Here is a 22874-nt window from a genome sequence, read left to right on the forward strand (position 1 = left end):
TATTGGAAACATTGAGGCAAAATTTCTTTCTCTGATCAACAAATTGCAAAAGAAAATACTGTTAAAACATCAGCTAGTTCACTTTAGAAATATGTATGCTTCCCAAGATAACACATTCAGCAGTGCAGACAGTTTGAGAATAATAGATATAATTCTGGTATAATAAAATTATTTCATTATGAGAGTCAAAGAGGTATGAAATCACTTATTTGCACAACACAATCTATTGAGCACTCAAACTATGTGATCTGCTGTTTCAAATATGTTACAAATGACTTGGCTGAAATCCACCTTTCCCATTTCTCCTTTCGAGATGGGCAAGGACAACAAATACGGTACTAAGCAAAGAGCACAAACATACATGCACAAACATTTTGTCATGTATTTGATCAAATGCCAAAGAAGTTATAATATCAATATGTTTTATGTTTATATTGCATTTTCTAAAAAGATTGCTAACATTGTCAAATGTCTCTGAAAGCTTCAATAATACTAAAGTTAGGTGACGCTATTCTGACCCCGGTTGATGACACTAAATGCAACTAACCTGCAACAAGGAACAGCTCTCAAATCTCATAAATCTCATATGTTGATTAGTGGACTTGTATGGAAAAAAAAAGGGGGGGGGGGGGGGGGGGGTTACAACTGTGCATGGAGGAAAGCATCATCCATTTCTTCCAAAAAGGAAAATAAGATGCATCCAGGCACTTCATTCCAGTGTTCAAGTACTACAGCTGTAGTACAATGAAAACTTGGATCTAAACCTCATGTTTATTACAATCTAGTATTTATCGGTATAAAACAGTACTTTTAGAGTAGGTATGTATTTTCAGAAGTACATTCATGGCTTTCTTGTAAGCTGTATTTACACAGAATCACAGAATCACAGAATTTTCTAGGTTGGAAGAGACCTCAAGATCATCGAGTCCAACCTCTGACCTAACGCTAACAGTCCCCACTAAACCATTTCCCTAAGCTCTACATCTAAACGTCTTTTGAAGACTTCCAGGGATGGTGACTCCACCACTTCCCTGGGCAGCCTGTTCCAGTGCCTCACAACCCTTTCAGTGAAGAAGTTCTTCCTAACATCTAACCTAAAACTCCCCTGGCTCAACTTAAGCCCATTCCCCCTCGTCCTGTCACCAGGCACGTGGGAGAACAGGCCAACCCCCACCTCGCTACAGCCTCCCTTGAGGTACCCATAGAGAGCGATAAGGTCGCCCCTGAGCCTCCTCTTCTCCAGGGAAGAGGAGAATTTACTCCCTGTATACTACCTATCATAGGTCTGAAAAGGTTCATTGTGGTATGAGCCATATTATATGATGACTGAAGTAAAAAACATAGAATCAGAGATATAACAATTTTTATTTTTTCCAAATATGTTTGTCTAAAGTATTGTCTATAATTATGGGGTTGGTTTATATGAAAACGGACATCTTTCTTATGTCTCAGAAAAATAATAATATCTTATAATAATAATAATATCTTATAATAATAATAATAATAATGAATCTAATAAAAAACTTTCTAATAATGAAATAATACAGAGCTAGTAAAAACATGGAAAGCCAGTTTTGGAGTGTCTTTTTTTTTGTTTTGTTACAAATTTGACAGACAAATTTTGGTAACAAAATATATTTTCATGTTAATATATACTTTAAAAATACCTCTTAACATTCCTGACATGAATTTCATCCTATTTAAAAATACCTCCTAACATTCTTGACATGAACTTCATCCTATTTGTCCAAGTGAATGGTAACTCAGTTCCCTGCTGCAGCCTGTACTGCCCTTCAGTGTCAAGCTGTCTGAGGGAGGGAGAAGAAAAGGACACCTTCTAACACTTGAACTTCTTTTCTCTGTGTGTTTTAACCTGGTGGCTTACTATGGGCTGCTGATATTTTTAAAGGAGAGTAGGACTGAAACAACAAAAATAAAATTTGGCAGGAGGTCTAGAGTTCAACTTCTTTTATCGGGAAAGATTGGGAAGCTGATCTGAGGGTTAACTGTGGGCCATTTCAGGTCAAGACCCTGGACTTGCTGGCTTTGAAATACTCAGACACCTATCAGTGAGGCTTACTTCTGTCAGCAGGAGTCAGGAGCCTCAGTATTGTACAAGGTCTGGGGCATGACACAACATATATAGTTGTTTTGCTGAAGATCAGAGTTTCTGCCATGGCTGCTGACATCCATATTGTATTTAGATTCACCTTCACAAATACCAACTACTGTTGTAGCAGGCAGCAAGGGATTCCCTCTGAGAAAGGTCCATAATGAAATATCAAATTACTATCACTTAAATGCTAGGTAGGACAACTAAGGCCCTGCAGACTATAGATGCTGCTGTGACTGGTATCTGTAAAGAAGTTCACCCCTGAGGTCAATCCAAATCCCAAATCCTCCCACAGCGAAGGGCAGAAGTTCTTACATAGTTCTTAGAAGACTCTGGTAGCTTTACAAGGGTTAAACAATGGGGATGACTGATGGAAAACACTTTTGCACCTCAGAAACATTGTCAAGTTATTCTACTAAAGATTAGTGAGAAGCTTATTTGTTAAGGACCCTGTAAGTACTTCCAGTAGAAATCCAAAGGGCTGAGGGATTAGAAGATGCCAGATTTTTGGGTCTTTTCTCACTGTAGTGCATAACTTTTGATGTGTGGCATAAACTGGTAAAAGATTTTGTCATTATCATACACAACTAGCTGTACTGTGGCTGAGGATGTTCAAGAGGGATGCCAAGTGCTGCATGCACCTTGAAGCACTGTGCACCCTGAGACAGATTTAGCATTCCTTGCAGTTTTTATGTGAGCATCACAATAACTGGTGTTCTTAAGCAAAAAATGTGGAGATATTTGAAACATGACTGGACGTGGTCCTGGGCAAATGCAAAACAACTGAAATACAAGGATTGCATGAAAATCTCATCTTCTGTGAAAAATGAGATTGGTCTCTATGTTATTGTGGGGCAAAGTTTGAAAATAGGAGTGCAATAACAAGATCAAGATCAGAGAGGACAAGAAATATGCATGTGTTCAGATAGTACAATAGTTACTCACTCTGAAGATTTTAGGGGACTTGACTCATGATTTTTAAATGTTTAGGGAATATTGTTAGTGACTAAATTTCATTCAGGTGACTCTGGGACATGTTAAAATAGTCTGATATCTGTGCTATAGTTTAAACCACCAAAATGCTTCACTTATTTAAAAGGAATGCTCATTTGCGCAGCTGATTTGTCTCTCACCTGCATTTTTATTTCTGAAAATAAACAAAGCCTGCTGCAGAGAAGAGAATCTGCCCCAGAAAATGTAAGATGCAGAAAAACTTCAAATTATTTACCTTGGAAGAGAAGTGACAGCAGAATGGCAGAAGGGAGACTTTGAATCCAATAAATGCAAGTCTTTGGAGATTACAATAAAATGGGAGTCTAGTGACAGTGCATGTCTATGAAAATTCACTGTGGTATCAGCCCTCCCAGGTGCCTACTTTATCAGGAATCGTTATGCTGCTCAGTGTTCCAGGAACGGTTCTGGACAATGAAATAGCTTTTGCATTCAGAGGGGTGACATTTAGTCAGCAGGCATTTAGTTGCCTGACATAAAGGCCACTACTTTTGTTCAAAAAAGAGAGTGTCTATGTGTATTATTAACAGGAGACTACAGGTAAATTTCTAAATTAAATATTCAACAGTTTAGTCAATATCTTGGGCTTGACGTCAGTGATGGAGAGGTGATAGGGAGACCTGAAATCCTCTGAGCTTATTTAGACTGCCACTTACTTAGATTGCCACTGAGCCTTGCCAAAGTCTTGATTTGAAATCTTGCATTTGTGTAAACGTATTTCAGATGTAGGAATGTAATAGAGTGAGAGTGCACATTTGAATTTGCCTCTGATGAATACACATCACAGAGGAAATAATAGTCGTTTATGTACGAGTGTTCAGCTGAAGGATGTGTCCTTTGGGAACAGATGCAATTCAGCAGTCTTCTCAGCTCTGTGGAGCAGAAATAGTAAACTAACAACTACAGTAAAACTAATCAAACCAAACCAAATACAAAAGATACTCTGATCAAAACAAAACCAAAAAAATATATATATAAATTAAGGAATCTTGCATTAATGGGAAGAGTCTTGTAATTAAAAGGTGGCAGTACCACAAGGTACTAATAATGTTGTGAGGCTGGATGCATGGAACAGTTCTGATGGGGGGATTCAGCACACAGCCATCTGCAGCTGACATACATGCCTGCTGGAAACACAGGGCTGAATGCTGTTGCTGTCCCTCAATTCTGACAGAGATAGAGGTAGAGTTAGAGAGAGACACAGAAATAAATATATTTTTTTTATTTTTAAACACCTTTAAGGCAAATAATAATAAAAAAATGTTATTAAGAATAAAATCCAGTAGGCATGTCAGTCATTATTATTATTATTATTCACAGTGAGGGTGACGGAGCATTGGAACAGGCTGCCTAGGGAGGTTGTGGAGTCTCCTTCTCTGTAGATATTCAAGGCCTGTCTGGATGCTTACCTGGGCAGCCTGCTCTGAGGAACCTGCTTTGGCAGGGGGGTTGAACCCGATGATCTTTCGAGGTTCCTTCCAACCCCTACAGTTCTGTGATTATGTGATTCTGTGATTATTTGTCGAGATTTCACTCAGAAGCCTGTAGATAAATTCACATGCAATTTAGCATTTATTGAGAAAATAAAACATTACAAATTTCATTTTGGTTTTCTTTCCACTTTCTCTACCTGTTGGATCTTATTTTGGATTTCAGGTTTAAGAAAGTAGATTGGTGCTGCATCAGGAGCTCCTGAGGTTTTAAAACCCAGAGACTGTTTTGACATTGAGGATTCCTGTAGAGACACACTGTCTTCTCCTTTCATTTGCAGTCTGGTTAATGGGCCTGTAAATTGAATTAGCTCAGTCTAAGTGCTCAAAATCCAAGCAAAATGAAAGCAAGATTAGAATAGTGTATGGAGGTTATTTGTGTTTTGATGTCTTTGATTTCCTGGGGAATGCAATAAGACCAACGTAATAATAATAACATGAAAAAAGGATATGTGATTGAAGACGTATGATTTGTTATAATGTACAAACCAGCATGTTACAGTGTTCAAATATCTGAGTGTTGGGTGCTCAGCTGGCAAGTCAGTGTTTCCTTCCTTCCTTCCTTCCTTCCTTCCTTCCTTCCTTCCTTCCTTCCTTCCTTCCTTCCTTCCTTCCTTCCTTCCTTCCTTCCTTCCTTCCTTCCTTCCTTCCTTCCTTCCTTCCTTCCTTCCTTCCTTCCTTCCTTCCTTCCTTCCCCCTCAGTACTCTGTTATGTGCATATGCCTTTGGACAATGTCTGACATATTTTTTTAGTTTTATTTTTTAAATAGCAAATGAGTGGCCCAAGGAAGAGAGTGAAAATTAGAGCCACGAATAACTAGATTTACGATAACAGCAATGTGCTGCATCACTTATTAGCAAAGGATTTTGAAGCTATCAGTGCTAAAAGAAGTCATCTGTCCTCCCAAGCTTTTTCTTCCTCTATACATCAAAAAGTACCCATTTTTCTGCTAGCAAACAGAAGAGGAAGGCCTCCCTCCTCTGGTGGTGGTGCTCCCTAATCCATCTTACACTTACCTGGGGGTGCCCTGTGCCTGCCCTTCCTAGAGTATGGGTCCCACAGCTCCCTAACATATCTATGCTGACGTGCAGATCATTACCTCTCTTTCATTTACACAGGCTAAGCTCTGAATTTGTCAGTATAAGGCCAGGAATTTCGTTCAGCATGAGCGTGATATCATCAATCACTCCAGATAGTACTTGTAAATGTTATTTCCCTCCTTATACAAGGAGTTTTGCCTGGATCAAACTGAGTGAGGTAATCCCAGTTCAGTGGCTGAGATCTGCAGAGCCAAAATGACTTAATGATTCATCTGTCTTGCAATTAGCTCAGCCATTAAGGAAACCAATACCCCAAGCCTCTGCCCTCTGCAGTCTTTCTCTGCTCACCTCTAGACTCACTAATCGGTTAGTCAGGTGGAAAAATCAAACCAGTCTCATCTGTTCTGTGTCTGTGGATGGTCCTTCTGCCTCCAGGCCTCATAAAGAATTGACTGTGGGAATTCACAGCTATTAAAATTTCCTCAGGGGCACACAAAACAAAGCTGATGTGTTCCTGTTATACTGAAGGGTATATGAAATGCTACCCTTTTCTTTCCATCCAGGATTTAATACATTTGTACATACATAAATATTTCCTTCATCACTACTGATAGGGACCATATTTATAAATTAAAAATAGCACATCAATCCAGGCATTCAGCTACATTTCTTATCAACGAGAAGCCAGATGGGAAATCACAGTGTATGCAGATCATCTTCCTTGTACAAGAGTCAGGCTACGTAGTTGAACAGCAGTGTACACTGTTGAAAACCAAACAAAACAACTTCACAAGATTTTGGAGTTGTGGAGTGTTTTTTTTTTTTTTTTTTTTTTTTTTTTTTTTTTCTCCTCGGGAATGATCTGGAGACATGGCAAAATAACATGTAAGGATTTATGAAGTTTTGAATAAAAGAAATCCACAGAAAGAATGTTAGTGGTAACAATAGCTAGTAATAACATACCCAAATGAAAGTCCTTTATCTTATTTTCATCACTCCTATTCCCACATGTGAAGTCAGAACTAAGTTGCATTATTATATGTTATTGTCTCCAGAGTATCTAACATCTACAATTACAGTAATGATGTGGTTTTCTAAGGAAAAAAAAATGATAGGAGGAAAACACTAAATCTGATTTTCTCTTGTGAAAGCCAGAGATGCAAACAAAGATTCTAAATCACTATTAGTCATATTTTGGCTCAAAAATATATCTTAAAAATGCTATATGGTGGGAAGTCTGAGAGAGGCTTGCAAGATCTGTGCTGCAAATCAGATATAAGATTTTGGTAGACATTTACATGCTCAGCAACAGAATTTCCATGCAGTCTGTGAACAGTAACTGGTATATCTTTCTGCAGAAGGATAAATCTGGACAAGAAGAGGCCACTTACACATTGTTAGCATTGATTCCCTCAAAGGTGAAGTCCAAAGCCAAGTATTACTAATCAAAAACTTCATATCTGTTATACATGTGAATATGCATATATGCATTTAGGAGTCAGAAGATTGACAGAAGTGTGCTAGAATTTTTTATATTTTATTTAGGTGATATTACCCAGAGATGCTGTCTGTGAACACTGAAGTCCTTGAAAGCACACCTGGGATACTTAACAAATGGTAGTGAGTCATGTGAGAAAGAGCAGTACTACACTGAATTTCACCAGATTGTTCTTCCTGTTTTATTCTGGTGTAACAGAATGCCAGATTTTCTTATTTCTTATACTCCTTTTTTTTGTTTGTTTGTTTTTTGTTTGTTTGTTTGTTTGTTTGTTTTAATTTAATTTAATTTAATTTAATTTTTAGAATAGGAGTTAAGATGAATAGATGTATGAGGCAGCTCAGGACAGGGTTCAGGTATTTCTGCTGTTTCCTGTGGAGCTCCGAGAATGGAAATGATGCTGTGAAATTATGATGTTGATTTTCCTTTTTTCCTCAGTGAAGAAGGACTCTGCAATCCCTGAAAATTAGCCTTGAAAAGTATGAGTGTGAGCATCATTATTCTTCCCAAGAGAAGAAGATTAAATGCTTTTACAGTCCTGGATATTTCTTAGGTTTTGAAGTCATTGATAAAATTATAAATTTATATATATATACATATATGTATATATACACATATATATATACATATAGATATAAATACAAGAGAGAATCTTCTTTCTAGTGAATCAGTGCTTCCTGTAGAAGGTTCTTCTTCCAAATATTAGCTAGTTTGGTAGAATTTGGAATGTAATATTTGATGAGGAACTATCAGATTTTAGTCCAGATTTCAAAGATATTATAAATCACACCGAAATAGAATGTTTTCATATTTGAAAGCCTAAGCAGAACTTACAATAAATATGATATATAAATATTTCCCTTTAACTGTAATGTTCTCTAATCTCTCATGTTTTCTTTTGCACCTTACCTGTAATTTCCTATATTAATGACAGTAAAGCCAATCTGAGATGGGCTCAAGCAGAGCCCCTAAGGAATTTTCAGACAGAAAACTGAACTTTATGTCATATGTTTTATGGTTACTCCACAGCCTAACAACCTTTTAGTTTGAAGACAATGACTATTCTATGCTAGATTCTGACATTCAGACCTAGCACTTTAGGTGTAAGTGGAACCTCCTTCCTGGGGAAATGCTTGTCATGATAACTGGGAAGTGGCTTGGGAGACAGGTGCACACTGTTCTTAGTCCTACACTGAGTAGGACATGCCCTACTCAGAGAGAAAATATACCAAAGATTTTAATGAAGCTCAGCATATAAATTCAATCCTGTTCTTAACACTAAAATTTATGATCGTTAAAGACTTTGGCGTCTAACTACAAGCCAAAGCTTCTGGAGAGACAGCTAGCACATTCCATATCCAATGATGACAACTAACATGACCAAAAAAAAAAAAAAAAAGGAGCTACAAACAATGAACTTTGAGACTGGCTATGTAACAGAGAAAATAAATGATTCCGCCTGTTATCTGACATATGACATGGGCCAAAGCTTCCAGTCAGTGTTCTTACTACTGCAGTTGATATGCTAGAAGTATTTGCAAGCTCTCTTAAAGAAAAAAATCTGGTCTGTATCTTGTATAACTCAGATATTTAACATATTTAAGAACTGATGTTTTACTTTGTTCAGAATAAATAAACAAAATATGTTTTCAGCAGAAGTTGAACTACTTCATAAAGACAGAAACTTTTCACGAACCACTGTTTCTGCATTTAACCCAGCAGCCTGGCTCCTACAGATATATACCATGGAAAAAGCAGAAATGAAAGAACTATGCGGAAATGTCTGTCAATTTCAAATCAAGATAATTATTGAATACCTTTCCAGATACAACATAAAGTGTGTCTCCTCAAAGAGTTTGGAAATGAAAGCTTTCTGCTACCCTGGCAAAAAGGGTAGCAGAAAGATGCCATAACAGAAAGATCCTCTTTCCTCCTTGTGCACTTGTGTGCACAGCCTAGATGCATGTGTTGGTTTATTTCCTCATTCATTTAAATCCTCCATTATATAAATTGAACCAACATACCCAACCCACTATTGCCAACAGAAATATAGTCACAGAAGCCCTGTCATTCTGTCTATCAAGTGTTTAACAGAAGTTAAATAAAACTTACAAACAAAATGAAATGACACTGTAAAGCAGTTGTCATATGAATAATTAGGCATTATAATAGCAACAGTCTGCTCAGCCTGCTCTAATCTGTAGTATTTTTGTTTAGCAGCTGCTATGCCTGACAAACAGATGCATGTTCTCTGGTGGGTATCTGTGTATATACTCTGTGTGTCCTTCTGAGTTTTACTAAAGTTAAAATATTACCCTTGACCTGCAGAAAAGTAGGCAGATGTTTTACAGGGCTAGCAAATGGGAATATTCCTTTATGAGCAAGTGGGAAATGCACTAAATCTGGCTCAGCTAGCAACATGTTTATCCTTTATTATCATCTACTTTTGTAATCTCTAAACCTTCCTGTTTGATGTTATTATCCACAAATACTAGTTCTTTGTAACAGAATGAACAAGTTCAGATTTTCAAACCAAGCTACCTGCTTCCCAACAATGGATGGGAAATCTTTGTCTTTTGAGTATCTGGGTGCTGATAACTGTTCTAATTATGAATTAACAGCTATAGATTGCAGTAATATGCTTCTGATTACTATCAGTGTAATAAAGTTAAAGGTAGTTGCAAACAGACTTTGTAGAGTGAAAAAAAAATTAATATCACAAGACGAGTCACTGTGAATTTATGCCATCTGTCTAATGATGAATGACACCAGTGTAAATGCTATCAAATCAGCCTACAGATTTGCTATATATACTTAGTAACCTGCAAATACACAAAGCAAAATGGCCCCACTTACACTGTGCATCAAAACAGAGAGTATAACACTTTGTCACAGGGTAAATTACTCTATTAAAATTATCACATATTTAGAAATGAAAAAGACATTTGTTGTTTTCAACCTGATTTATTTCTTTTTTGGACAGCTCTTTTCTTCTAAAAGTTTTGTTTTCATGATTTAGATTCCACTTCATTGGTATTTTAAAGCTACCAACTCTGGCATCTTTTTATTACCTTGGTCTTCTATTCTACTAATGGGAATGTCATGAGGTCTATTTTTACTGTAGTTTCTGATAGTATAAGCTACATTTCTTCAGGAAAACAAAATGAAACAAATCTTTACTGCTTAATCACCTGCCTAGACTATCTTTCAAACATTTTGCTACAGTTAAATCTTGTTGATGTGTGGTCCATTTCTGAGATGAAGCTGTTAGTGCTCCAGACTTACGAGAACAAATTATGTGGGACAGATTCTCTACTTGCATAATCTGCTGAAATAAAAACATATAATATATGTGTACATATGATGAACACTGACAAGTGGATGTTGTCTAGATATTAAATAAATTGTTAGGGTTATAAATGAAACTATACCTTCTTTCTATTCTCTTTTCTTCCAGTCTGATACAGTTAGAATAGCAATTTTTGACGTAATATCATTCCTCCTTAAAAGCACTAAATAATTTGCCTCACTTGACCTAATTTCAGTAATTTAAAAGGTAAGTATTTAGGCTAAACTAGTTAGTTGGACTTTCATACTGTCATGGAAGGAAAATGCAAGAGGCTGCATACTGCATGTACCTTTCTCCACGGAGTGTGGAAGATTCTCAGATGTCTATCTGGGAGCACTTGTTGGTCTTTTAGGCTGCACTGTACAGCACTTGTCCCATAAGCTTCCTCCAGTACAGTTATCTGAACTTCATGCCAAGAAGGAAGTCAGTAATTACCAAAATCACTGTTTTCTTTGTTCCTTTCAACTTACCGATAAAGTTGAAGTCTGACAATTTTACTGGAAACTATTATTTAGCAACAATGTCAAGCTAATGGTCTTTTCCAGTTCCTTGTGTCTCCTTCCTTCTCCAGACTCAAAGAATGGTTTTAGTACTTACAAAACTGTAGTACCTACACTTACAGAGTGCTTCTTTATACAGGAGAAATCTCTGTAGTGATAACTTTTTCTCCATGTGCTTTGACTTTATGCTTGCCTCAAGTTAATCAAAAGTTGATGAAGAAGGAACATAAAAAACAATAGCCAAACGTTTCAAGAAAAGTCATAATTACAAGTAAGAAGTATGTCATTACTGAAATAACCTGCCACATTAATTTTAATTGATATCGCTCATTAAAAGAAATAATCATTTGAATTAATATAACTTTGTATAGAAAAACTAAGAAATGAGGAACACAAATATATCAGCTGGCAGGATGCAGCAGCAAAGTGGGTAAGTGGGGTTAGTGTCAGTGTTTATTACCGGAGTTAACAAATTTAATTCTACAGGAGAGACAGAGATGCTTAGTCAATTTTTATCCATTCTGTGTTTGTTGAGAATATGCACCCAGCAGATGGTACAAATCTGTGCATTTCAGTTCTTTGAACTCTTAGATGTCATGTCAAGAACACAATCAGTTAAGTCCCTGTAATCTGTTTCCTGCTGGTTATGTGCACTTGCCCCCAAAAGTCACATGTTTGCTCAGAGAAGGTCCACAGCTGGAATATAAAGATGAAACCTTATGTGTGTAGACACCTTTGTCAAAGGGCATTCTCTAGTGTGCTTGCATGTTTTCCTTCAGATAAAATTGTCATGTAATTTTTTGGTTTTGTTTTGTTTCTTTCTTTTAATCAGAAACAAAAATATTTTCCATTGAGTAATGGAATTGCCATGAAAATAGTGAGTTTATTTCCTACTAGTAGAGAACAAGTTGTTAACAGTATTTGAAATATTTTAGAATGTAGTACAGTTTAATTCTGCATTTCTTCAATGCTACATTAACTTCTTAAATCACTCAGGTATCATCAGGTTCTCTGCAATACAGACATTAGGAGCTTTTCCCATTGCCTACAATGAGAATAAAATTGTTTTTATGTTAAAGAATGTATAACATTAATTGGAGGAGATTAAAAATATAGTGAAAGTGTGAAAAATATTTTTGTTATAGGAGCTCATCTTTCTTAAACAGTGACAATTCATTGCAAAACACTAGGATTTTATTTAATTAAAAATATTAAAAATAATTTAATTACTGCAGATTTCTGAGGAGATCACTCAGATATCATGGCATGTAAAGATATAGTTAACTTTGGAGTAGGCAATCTGTTAAGTGATTTCTTTAGGTGCCTTCTAGCCCTATTTAGATAATTTCAGAAGCTGTAAAGAGTGTGTATGGAACATTTTTGCTTCTCCTGTTGTGTAATCCATCTTATCCTACATTTCTTTTGTTTGACACATATTGCCCCAATTAATTAGCTTTCTCCTATTCTTCTGTTCAGTTTCCCTTATTCCAGTCCACTGAGAACCCAAAACAGAACAGAGACCATAGTTGCTGTCTGATGACACCAGTGGCTAAATTTTGTTTAATATCACCTTGTTATTCTGCAACAAATTGAGACTAATTGCTTCTCCACTGCTCTGTTAGTTTATGTAAATGCCAGCAACTCCAAGTACTGTCATAGCTCCCCTCCTAATCTCTGTAAGCTTATACAGAAAGGAAACTGGCAAATGAGGTCTGACTGGTAGGTGAATGAAATATCATGATGAAAGATGTGCCCATCATTGACTCCTCTTCGATATTGAAATTCGTGATTTTCACCTCAGGTGTCATGTACATGAGCAGTTGTGACTCTATAAATCTCGTGGAAAGCTCTTTCTTCCTTTTTGCCCTCCTCAGCAAACAAAAATTACATTTATATAAACTCATGTAATGTCTGTTATTGGGTTTATCATGGGTAGGTTTGAATTTTTATTCAATTAATATAATTTCTCCCTTTCTTCTTTAGTGCTAAAAACTACACAATGGCTCTTTAATATTTAATTGAAGATATCGTTTTACGGGTTTTAGTTTAAAGGTAACCATAGCACAAACACATCCATTATTAACTGCCGAACAGCAGTGTAGGTTCTTGGGGATCCTCTTTGGCTTAATATGAGAACCCCTGTCAGCAGAAAACAGTGCTGGTATTGTTGGTAAGCGTGACAAACTGGCAGATCCAATGGGCACTACAGTGGAACAATGCAAACTGCTTATATCGGTAGAAGAGAAGATGTTTAAGAGCGAGGTGAAGGCGGAAGGCGAGAGACTGTCGAGGAAGGTTCGGTTCCGTGTGGCATCCTCTCACAGCGGGAGGGTGCTGAAGGAGGTCTATGCTGACGGGGAGGCCACTGACTCGCTGGACTCTGAATATGCCAGTAGCTCGGAGACCGACCAGACCAGCCGTCTGAGTGAGGTGGAAGGGCAGCAGAATGGACACGTCGGGTCTGAGTGTGATGAGAATGAAAACGAGCAGGATGACTTGCTTATTTTAGTCAGAGCTGCTAAAGAGAAGGGTTTTGGTACAAAGCGAGTCAACATTCTCAGCAAAAATGGCACTGTCAGAGGTGTCAAGCACAAAGTCAGCGCTGGTCAAGCCCTCTTTGACAATCTGTCAAAAGTATTTCAGGTAAGTGATGCAGTACAGCTGGCTCTAGGCCCAGTATCTGTCCCTTTTAATGTTGCACGTTATTCTGTTCCTTTGTCCAGATATCTCTCTTTGACAATTTCTCAGGCTCTGGATTCAATTCTGCCTCCTCCCCTTTGCTGGCTGCTGGCTGCTCTTTCTCAGCACAGTCTCATTCCTCTTTTTGGCTCCACCCTCCAAGCTGACTGTGATATTTTTCTGTCAAAATTGACCTAAAATTTGCTTACGAGCACTGGGTATACTGTGCTTCTCACATCAAGACCAGGAAAGAAACAAAATAGAGGAATTAACTGGGACTTTACCAAAGATCTGTATAGGGGATATGTACAAGGATGTGTCATGTTTCCACCTCTCTTGTATTAGTTCTAATGAGTTTGCAATGCTATCTACTGTCCCCTACATGTAAATATTTATACTTTTAAATTCCATTGTGTTTAATCTGCAAAGTAGATCAAATTAAATGCAGGATGGCAGCAATGACTGTTTTCCCACATGAAAATTTCAGAGGAATGAAATCTTAGTCACATTTATTAATTTATTAGTCTCTTTTATTAATGTCTGTTTTCCATTCATTTTATTGAAGGAGTAGAATATCTGTATTTGAAACAGTATGTGACATGCTGACCCCTTAGGCAGAGAAATACAGGCCTCAGAAAATTCAAGATAAAGTTCTAAAAAATTTAGTTCATATATATAATTTATCTACATAATTATTCAGGTCTTTCAGTCATTAATATTCAAACAAAGGAACAGGTATGCAACCAAACTCTCTCTAAAGTTTGTTAGAACCCAGAATTATGATGCCTATTTAAATTAGCCTATAGTGCCTTCAGTGCCTTCTTTTAAAATAATTTATGCAGCTTTAAATCATGGGGAATTTGATATTAGTAACAACGGCTTTTTGTATTAAAATTAAATATTCTAAAAGTTCTTTGTTACTCTGAAGCTAAGTCATTTCATAATATTTTAGGAATGGCTGTGGACTAGCATTCTCTTGCTTCTGAATACGAACTCACCCCTTATGCTGTACCTATTTTTTTTGTCAGTACTGATGTTTCTGTGTGAGATGACTCTTTCTTCAATGATGAATCATCTGTAATGTCTGTGTTTTGTTCTTTATATCACAGAGCACTCAGAGAAAGCACTGCTTTCTTTCAAGCTACTCACCAAAAACTTTGCTCTTGAGTTCCCCGCTCTGACAAACTCACTGGGGACTTTTTCTAATCCGATATGAGTTAAGAAGTGTTAGCCGGGACTTGTCTGTGTTCTTCTCCCACCTTGATTCCAGACCCTGCTCCATGTTATTTTCCTACAAGATCCTGTTTCCTTAGAGATAAAGTTTGAAGTATAGTGAAAATGGGTGGTTGTTTGCATATCTTTTATGTCATATTGTGATACAATTTTCTGTGCTACTTGGTGAGCACAGAGAAGAGCTAAACAGAGAAGTTGTCTTTGGGGCTGATTTGGAATGGCCTGATCCTGATTTGAAATAAGATCATACTCTGTCTAGCTACAAATGGAGTATAATTTTTTAGGATAACATTGTAAGATAATTTCTAGTTTTCTGTAAGTATGTTCCAGACAGTTTATTGTGCAGCAATACCATGTAGAGAGCAACAACCATTCTGGATTCAAAAATATATTAAGATAGAAATATGTCACTGTAAAAAGATATAACTCAAAATCCCTTGATCTGAGCACTTTCCTAAGTTCACTTGATTGATGTGAGAACATCTACAATTACATGTTTTGCTTCCCTTGGGAAAGCAACAGCAGATGTATAACAACAGCTAAAATGTATATGGAATCTCTTATCCTTGATGAGAGCCTGTTTCTGCCCCTTTGTTGATTCAGCAGTAGATGACCTCATCATACAATTCTCAGAATCAGTGTCAAATCAGCTATTTGTAATCTCAAAGTATGTTCATGACCTCTTGACAGTCCTAAACTGAATACTGATAAATTCTTGAATGCAAACATTTATTATTTAGTTTTAATAGATCACTTATTAACTAAAATATGTATGCAAGAAGTCAAATACTGTGTATTTGCGAGTGTCCTGTGACTGTGAAAGTACTTTTTTGTTTTTCTGCAGTGTCTGTCCTTTGATTCTTCAGACTACACCTGCACACCTCTATTACCCTATTATCCTGAATTGAATGGGATAGGATAGAATAGGATAGGATAGGATAGGATAGGATAGGATAGAATAGAATAGAATAGAATAGAATAGAATAGAATAGAATAGAATAGAATAGAATAGAATAGAATAGAATAGAATAGAATAGTTCAGTTGGAAGAGACCCGCAAAGATCCTCAAGTCCAACTGTCCTTTAAAATAAGTCACTTTGTTCAGATATTCTAAGGGTAAACAGGGATTCATTAAATGGTCCTTAAGTCACACAGTAAAGGTCTTTGATGTATGATGTTCAGAAAAACTTCTGGTATGCCTGTGATGAAAGCATTCCTACGTATTTTTGATATTCCATTGAATACTTGACTTTTTGACTAATTTTTCCCCATTTACTAACTACAGCCTTTCTACAGAATTGGTTTAGACAGCTCCTTCCCACAACAGTCTCATGCAGAAACCTTACATCTTCTGGAGTTTTTGGGAATGTGAATACTGTGAGACATACAGGCAGTATTTGTAGAGGAAAAAAAAAAAATATTGTTATTGTATGATACAAGATTGGTCTGAGAATATATATATACCACCAAATAGATGTGCAGCCCCAGCTACATCTTCCTGCAACCACATGCCAAGCACTTCCATCACCAGCACAGCCACCAAATTCCAATTTCAGGCATTTCTTAAAATGAACTAGGTCCCATGCATTAGCCTGGCCAATGACTGTCCCTGGACACGAGCTGCTGCGGCATAGTGACAGTAGGAGCTGCATCTCCCTTCCCCCTGGGAGGAGCCTGGGGAGCCCAGCAGGAGCATCCGTGCACAGCTGTGGGGCAGAGGTGTGGGGCAGAGAAGCATGTGCTTAGGGTAGCATCTCTGCTCCATGGCAGGAAGTGTTAGGGACAAAAATGCAGGAAGACACCAGCCCCGTTTATGGGGAATGGTGTCTTCCCATAGAAGACCTTCCCCAGGTCTTCAATCCCTCCAGCCTTTTTCTTCCAGGGGTGATGCCACAAGGAGAACATTCCCATAGCAACCATCTCCTGGAGAAAGTAGGCTGCTGGGGCTCCCCTGTGTCCAGTCTGTCCCACCACTATGTCCATCCTGTCCCACCACCATGCCCATTCAGCAGCCAAATCCACCTCACTTGGGACCTGAGGGGTGGCCTCAAGTTCATTTGTACAGGCTGACACTACAGTGGTCAGATAGTCAGAAATATTTTATCCATGAGAAATGTGCATGGTTCAAAACCCTGAAAGGACCATGAGCTCTTGGTATTCCTGGTCATCCACCTTCTCAGAATGAGTGAAATTATCTTAATTGAAATATTAAATCTGACCACACTGGCAGTTCCAGAGCTAAGTAAGTGACCTTCTGATTACACAGGGGCATAAGCTCTTTTCTGAATATATAAAGTAATTATTTTCTTCATGTAACTAAAGTGTTTGTTTTCTAATACTGAAACCTGGACATTGTTAAAATATGAATAGGTTTGAATGCATCCTATATTTTCCCATATGAAACAGAACAGAAATTATTATTGTTTCCTTGAAATAAAATTAATTCTTTTCATAATTACTTTGCGTGTGTGTATGTGTGTCTGGGTGTCTGAACAGGCTGTCCCTGTGATGGCTTCCAGGCGATGCAGAGCAAAAATCCTCGGGTTGCCCAGTATATTGCTAAGTAGTGCAATGTTTGTTTCATGTGAGACTTTGCTGTGCACAGCAATGGAGCTCAGTCAGAGCTTTCACACAGGTCTCCTCTCATTCCCAGTTTCATCACGGGTCCTTTCCTCTAATCCCAAACTTACACACTACACTGGCCTTCCAATATGCTCTGAGAGGTCACTTTCTGTTAAATTAGCTACAGATCTCATTCTCAGGCAGGGCCTGCTGACATCTATTATGGCAGGGCAGGCCTGGTTAACAGACCTGATTAATGCCTTTCTGAACATTGCATGAGAATGAATATGGGTGAAGAGGGACATAATGTGTTTGGTCTTAATGATATTTTCCAGTGCAGTATCACAGGTAGAGCTAGCATTTAACATTACAAAGTGCAAGTCAATATTCAGCCAGATAAAGAATTAGCTTATTAATATTTAGAGGGAGAGATGGGAAGGAAGAGTCAGATAGAGTTAAGAATCAGATAGAGTTTGTTAAGAGAATGAAAGCTTCTAGGGTGGTTAGATTCATTGCCATCTCTGTTTGTTAGTGATCTGGAGAAGTGAACACACTGCAAGACATGCAGATCTCACAAAACCAGAAGGGATGGCTAATACCAAGCCACAGAGAAAATAAAATGAAAGACAGCGACAAAAGCAACAGTCTTCCAAAGAAGGCAGATGCTGAAAAGTACTGGTAAGAATGTTTCTGGTGTAACAGTAAAAGCAAAGGCCTTAGATTGGGTGGCACACTGTATATCAGTCCATCCTCTGAAGTGTAGCACTGCAATCCCCAAAACTATGGGCAGAAGAGAGAGGAAGAGGTCTGTGGTTTTACTGGAGAAGTCATGATGTAACATCATTCCCCTCCATGATTCTTTGGTGGATGGTCAGTGTTGGTTGTGCTCCTGATTCTCCAGCATCATTGGACTCTCTGAACTCAAAAACTTATGCCAGGAATGGACTAAGTTTGTTAGAGGCCTCCTGAGCTTTCTCTTCATATTCTTATCCATAGACACTGTCCTGTGACTCCCAAACAGGCATAGTTCGCAGAAGGAATTGACATGCTGGATTCCCAGTACCTGTCTATAGCAATGGCAGGGAAACCTGCTCATAACCTAAAGCCACAGTTTTTTCCACCCCAGTGAGTTACCTTCTCTGAGATATAAAGTTCAAATGTTTGTTCTTAGTATTCATGAATCTGGAAAACTAAGTATTGAGCAGTGTAGCACTGAAATCCACCTAAGAATAGGAAAAGTTATAATTACAGAGAGTCAAATGACTAAAAAAAAAGGTGTTTTTTACAGAAAATTAGTGTTAACAGGTCATCTGGATCACTACTGGAATGGTCAAACTGTCTTTTCACCTCCTCCTTTGTACCTTCCTATGTACTTTTATCTTCAACCACAACACGTGGGACAGTGATTCAATTAATTCAGTTGATTACGTGATGGCTAAAAATGGTTGTTTCCAGAGCTGGTTGCTGAACAGCCACACTGATTCAAAAAGACAAATGTTCAGGTCTGTCAGTTTTTAACAGGAACCTGGGGTTGGTTTGTACTTAGGATATTAATATTGTTATTACATTGTCCTATAAATCAGCTCTCATATTCTCCTATAAATCAGCTATAAAGCACCAAACAAAAAAAAGAAGTCTGTATTCTTGAGACACTCAGAGCAGAGGCAAACCCCATAGACAGTTCAGACAATTAAATCTTTCTGCTCAGTGTAAATATATGGTTCTGCTTCAGATAAGCATGTACTTTGCTTCTGAAATCACACTTACATTTGCAGTTGAGTGCAATATGTTATAAAACTGAACTGGCATTTCCCCACTGGTTGTACTGTTTTTATTAATTTAGCACAGGTAGACAGGATCACAAAATGCAAGGCAACCGAGAACCAGCCTTTGTGCATTTTGCATCAGAAGTCAGGCATCAGTGATGTGAGTGGTGCAGTTTTGAACCTCAACAGGCTTATCTGTGCACACCAGCCCTTCCTGAAACAGAGACTGTATTGACACTTCCTAGCACTGGTCTGTGAACACCCTTGACACTTGAGTCTCATGTACAGCCAGACTCTGGCAGGAGCAGGATGGGAGCAGCAGTGGGGAGATCATTTTGCACTTTGTTTTCACCTTCTCCCTTCTGCTGATAGAAAGCAACTACTAAGAACTAACTGGTACTGAATAGAGATGTCTCAGACTCACCCCAGCTGGGGTCTAAGTACCCGTGGTCCAAGCAGATTGAGCAGCCTGTGTGAAAAAGCAGAGCTGTTGCCCTGGGCTGTGAGGGAGAACACAATTACATTTTTCTCTCTGTGAAGTCTACACCATGTGGCTACTTTCCCAAGCAGAGTGATTTATTAATAAGTCTCACCCTCTGGCTTTATCCTTTGCATAACAAAGGGCAGAGAGAAGAAGATATGCTTATACTGCAGTGAATACTTATATATGGAATACATATATGTAGTATTAGAGTGAACCAAGACTTTAGGTATAGATTCAAAAAAAGATAGGCTTCTGAATAAGGACTTACAACTAAATTGATTTTCCAAACCCCTCTTTTGTTGCCACCTTGTCTCAAAGGCAAAAAAAAAAACAAAAAAAAACCAACTTTTATTAATGAAAATTTGACTAATGATCTGCCTTGGCCATGTGCCTCATTATCTTGGTATTGACAGGACGTGACAGGTACCTCCTACTCATGTCCTGTGGGAACCACAAAATAGGCGTTCCTTTGCTTGTCTCAACTTCAGGGCTTGATGCAGTAGGTGTCCTCTGAGCATGCCTGGTGGATCGGATCCTACACAAAATATACATAAGCAGATGCTGCTTTGTTACAAAACATGTCTGCAGGAGGCAGTGGTGGGAGTAGTACTTTCAGTTAAGCAGTCATAAGACCACATGAATAAGTTGCTGGAGCGTGAGTGGGGGACAGGCTTGCTGAGTCTCAACTTGTCATCCCAAATACTATACTTGACTTGCATTTCTCTCTCTCTCTCTCTCCAGTCTTACACATTATAAGGTGATGGCATTACTACAGCAATAAAGTGTCCTAGAAAAGCTTGGAACCTGTGACTTACTTGTCAGGGACAGGAGGTAGAGAGCAGACTGAATCCAGGTAGACACGACCTGAGAGACTGCAAGTAACCATGTTCTGCCACTCTCTGCCTCCCTTTAAATCTGAAAAAAACAACCAACCAAACAAATAAACAAACAAAAATACAAAACCAAAAACATTTACTTTCTTTTTGAAAGAAAGAACTAATGTGCTTGTTCTCAGGCAATGAACACAAATGCCAAATGGAAAAAAGTGCCTCCTGGTTGTAGGAAGTAGTATTCCTAAAAATATTGCCCTCAGGAAATTCTCTGAGCTGAAAAGAATCATAAACTTAGAGAGTATTAGGGGGAAATACCATATATATTTTCTATCCTCTCTTAATTATCTGTCTGGTAGATGACCTGGAATACTAGATGAACACTGGTGCTGAGCCCAGTTGCGGCTCTAGTATTCTTACATAATGTCACTTTGCAGAGCTGCTCAAGAAGGTGCTCAGCCTTTGAATGAATGTGGAAAATGCCTCTTCTTCCTTTAAGCTGACCTTATTGGTGATTGAAAAAGAGTAATGTTAAGTAAACTGCTTATCAAAAAATTCTTAGGATATTAGTGCAGAAGTTCTTTCTGCTTATTATAACAGTATGATTATTTTTTTTTTCTGAGAGTTGGCCTCTTACAACAGAGATAAAATGATGAACTGGTTAAAATTAAATGTTAATCAGCAGCAATAACTTTTTTTTTTTTTTTTTTTTTTTTTTTTTTTTTTTTGTGTGTGTGTCTGTGAAGCTCAAATTGGTAACTCAGGAGGACAATTAGGAAAAAATGACTTTCAAAGTATTCTTAAAACTAGGACCATCAAGAAGAATTTAGGTTATTCTCTCTTCTTTGATATGGTACAACATGCTGCCTGCTAGCTCATTTGCTCTGTCCTCTTGCGAATAGATATCTTCATCCCTTTGACGCAGGACAAATGAAGTCTGTGGAACACTTAAAGCTGAAAGTTGAAATACAGTTGTCTACAAATACGAACCATCCTATATGCTTAGTTACTAGCATCAGTCTTGTTTATTTAGATCTAATGATTATGTGCAAATAAACCACCTTGCAACAAGACATTTAAGGGTCCTCATTGTACGTCTCAGGTGATGTATATTTTAGTTACATTTGCAAACATGGAAGCAAATATTTTAGGGCTACTAAGATGATTAAAGGACTGGAGCACCTGTTGTATGAGGACAAGATGAGAGAACTGGGCCTGTTTAACCTGCAAAAGAGAAGACTGAGGGGAGACCTCATCAATCTGCATAAATATATGAGGGGAGAGTGTCGAGCCTGTCTTTTTTCTGTTGTGCCCTGTGACAGGACAAGAGGCAATGGGCACAGACTGAAGCACAGGAGGTTCTGGCTGAATATGAGAGGGCACTTCTCTACTGTGAGGGTGAGAGAGCACTGGAACAGGTTGCCCAGAGAGGTTGTGGAGTCTCCTTCTCTGGAGAGATTCAAAACCCATCTGGATGCCATCCTGTGCAATGTGCTCTAGGTGATCCTGCTCAGTAGGGGGGTTGGACTGATGACCTTTAAGAGGTCACTTCCAACCTTCATTCTGTGATTCTGTGATTTTGCTAGAGCGGGCCAATTTGTCATTAGTTTGCACAGCAGTACAGTTGTGCAATTGTAAAAATATATTAATGATGAGGATAGAGCTCATTTATTTCAAATAATTTTAGCTTCAAAGAGTTAGAATTTTTCTTCACCTTAGCAGTATGGTTCTCCAGGTGTGTACTGATGTTTTTCATTTCATGCCATAAAAGACATTAACAAAAATACTTATTAACAAGTTAATTACATTATGATTCCATGTAATTTACAGATCTCAGAACTACTTCAGATCTGAATTAGGATTTACAAACCCTTTGAAATACCAGTATTTGCAAAGACTAGCTAGTCGACATTAAATGTACACATGCTTTATTGGTACTCTGTTACAATGACCCAAGTAAAGTGTATTTTAGTAGTTGACCAAAAACACATTTCAGGAGTCACCTGCTGCCAATTTAATTGTCATGTATGTGTCATCTCATTTCTTAAGAGAGAAGAAGTGAAGCCATGTTTCTTTGCAGATAATGCTTGCTAGACTGTTCTGGTCTGTCAGCAGCCTGCTCTGACATTTGTCTAGTACTGTTGACAGTTTATTACACACTACACCAACACAAGGTTTGTGATTAACAGTTTGAAAGAAAGAAGTGGTTATAGAGATACCTCTCTTTTTGGCTGGAGCTTTAGCCTGTGGCTGTAATGTTCAGCAGCATCATAAGTTTGTAGCTAAAGAGCAATAAAATATGCTTAAGAATGTAATTT

At 37.9% G+C, this 22874-nt stretch overlaps 1 protein-coding gene across 1 annotated transcript in view; it reads left to right on the forward strand.

Moving 5' to 3' along the window:
• Positions 1 to 13198: 13198 nt before the first annotated feature.
• The window catches only part of GRXCR1 (glutaredoxin and cysteine rich domain containing 1), a gene marked incomplete at both ends in the record, with an annotated part of 37686 nt that continues 28010 nt past the window's right edge, over positions 13199 to 22874 (forward strand). The window contains one exon of the mRNA XM_084519008.1: positions 13199 to 13645. Coding sequence (XP_084375134.1) covers positions 13199 to 13645 — 447 coding nt within the window. The remainder of the gene's footprint in view (positions 13646 to 22874) is intronic.

This window comes from Aythya ferina (assembly GCF_964211825.1).
Source record: "Aythya ferina genome assembly, chromosome: 4".
Lineage (NCBI taxonomy): Eukaryota > Metazoa > Chordata > Aves > Anseriformes > Anatidae > Aythya > Aythya ferina.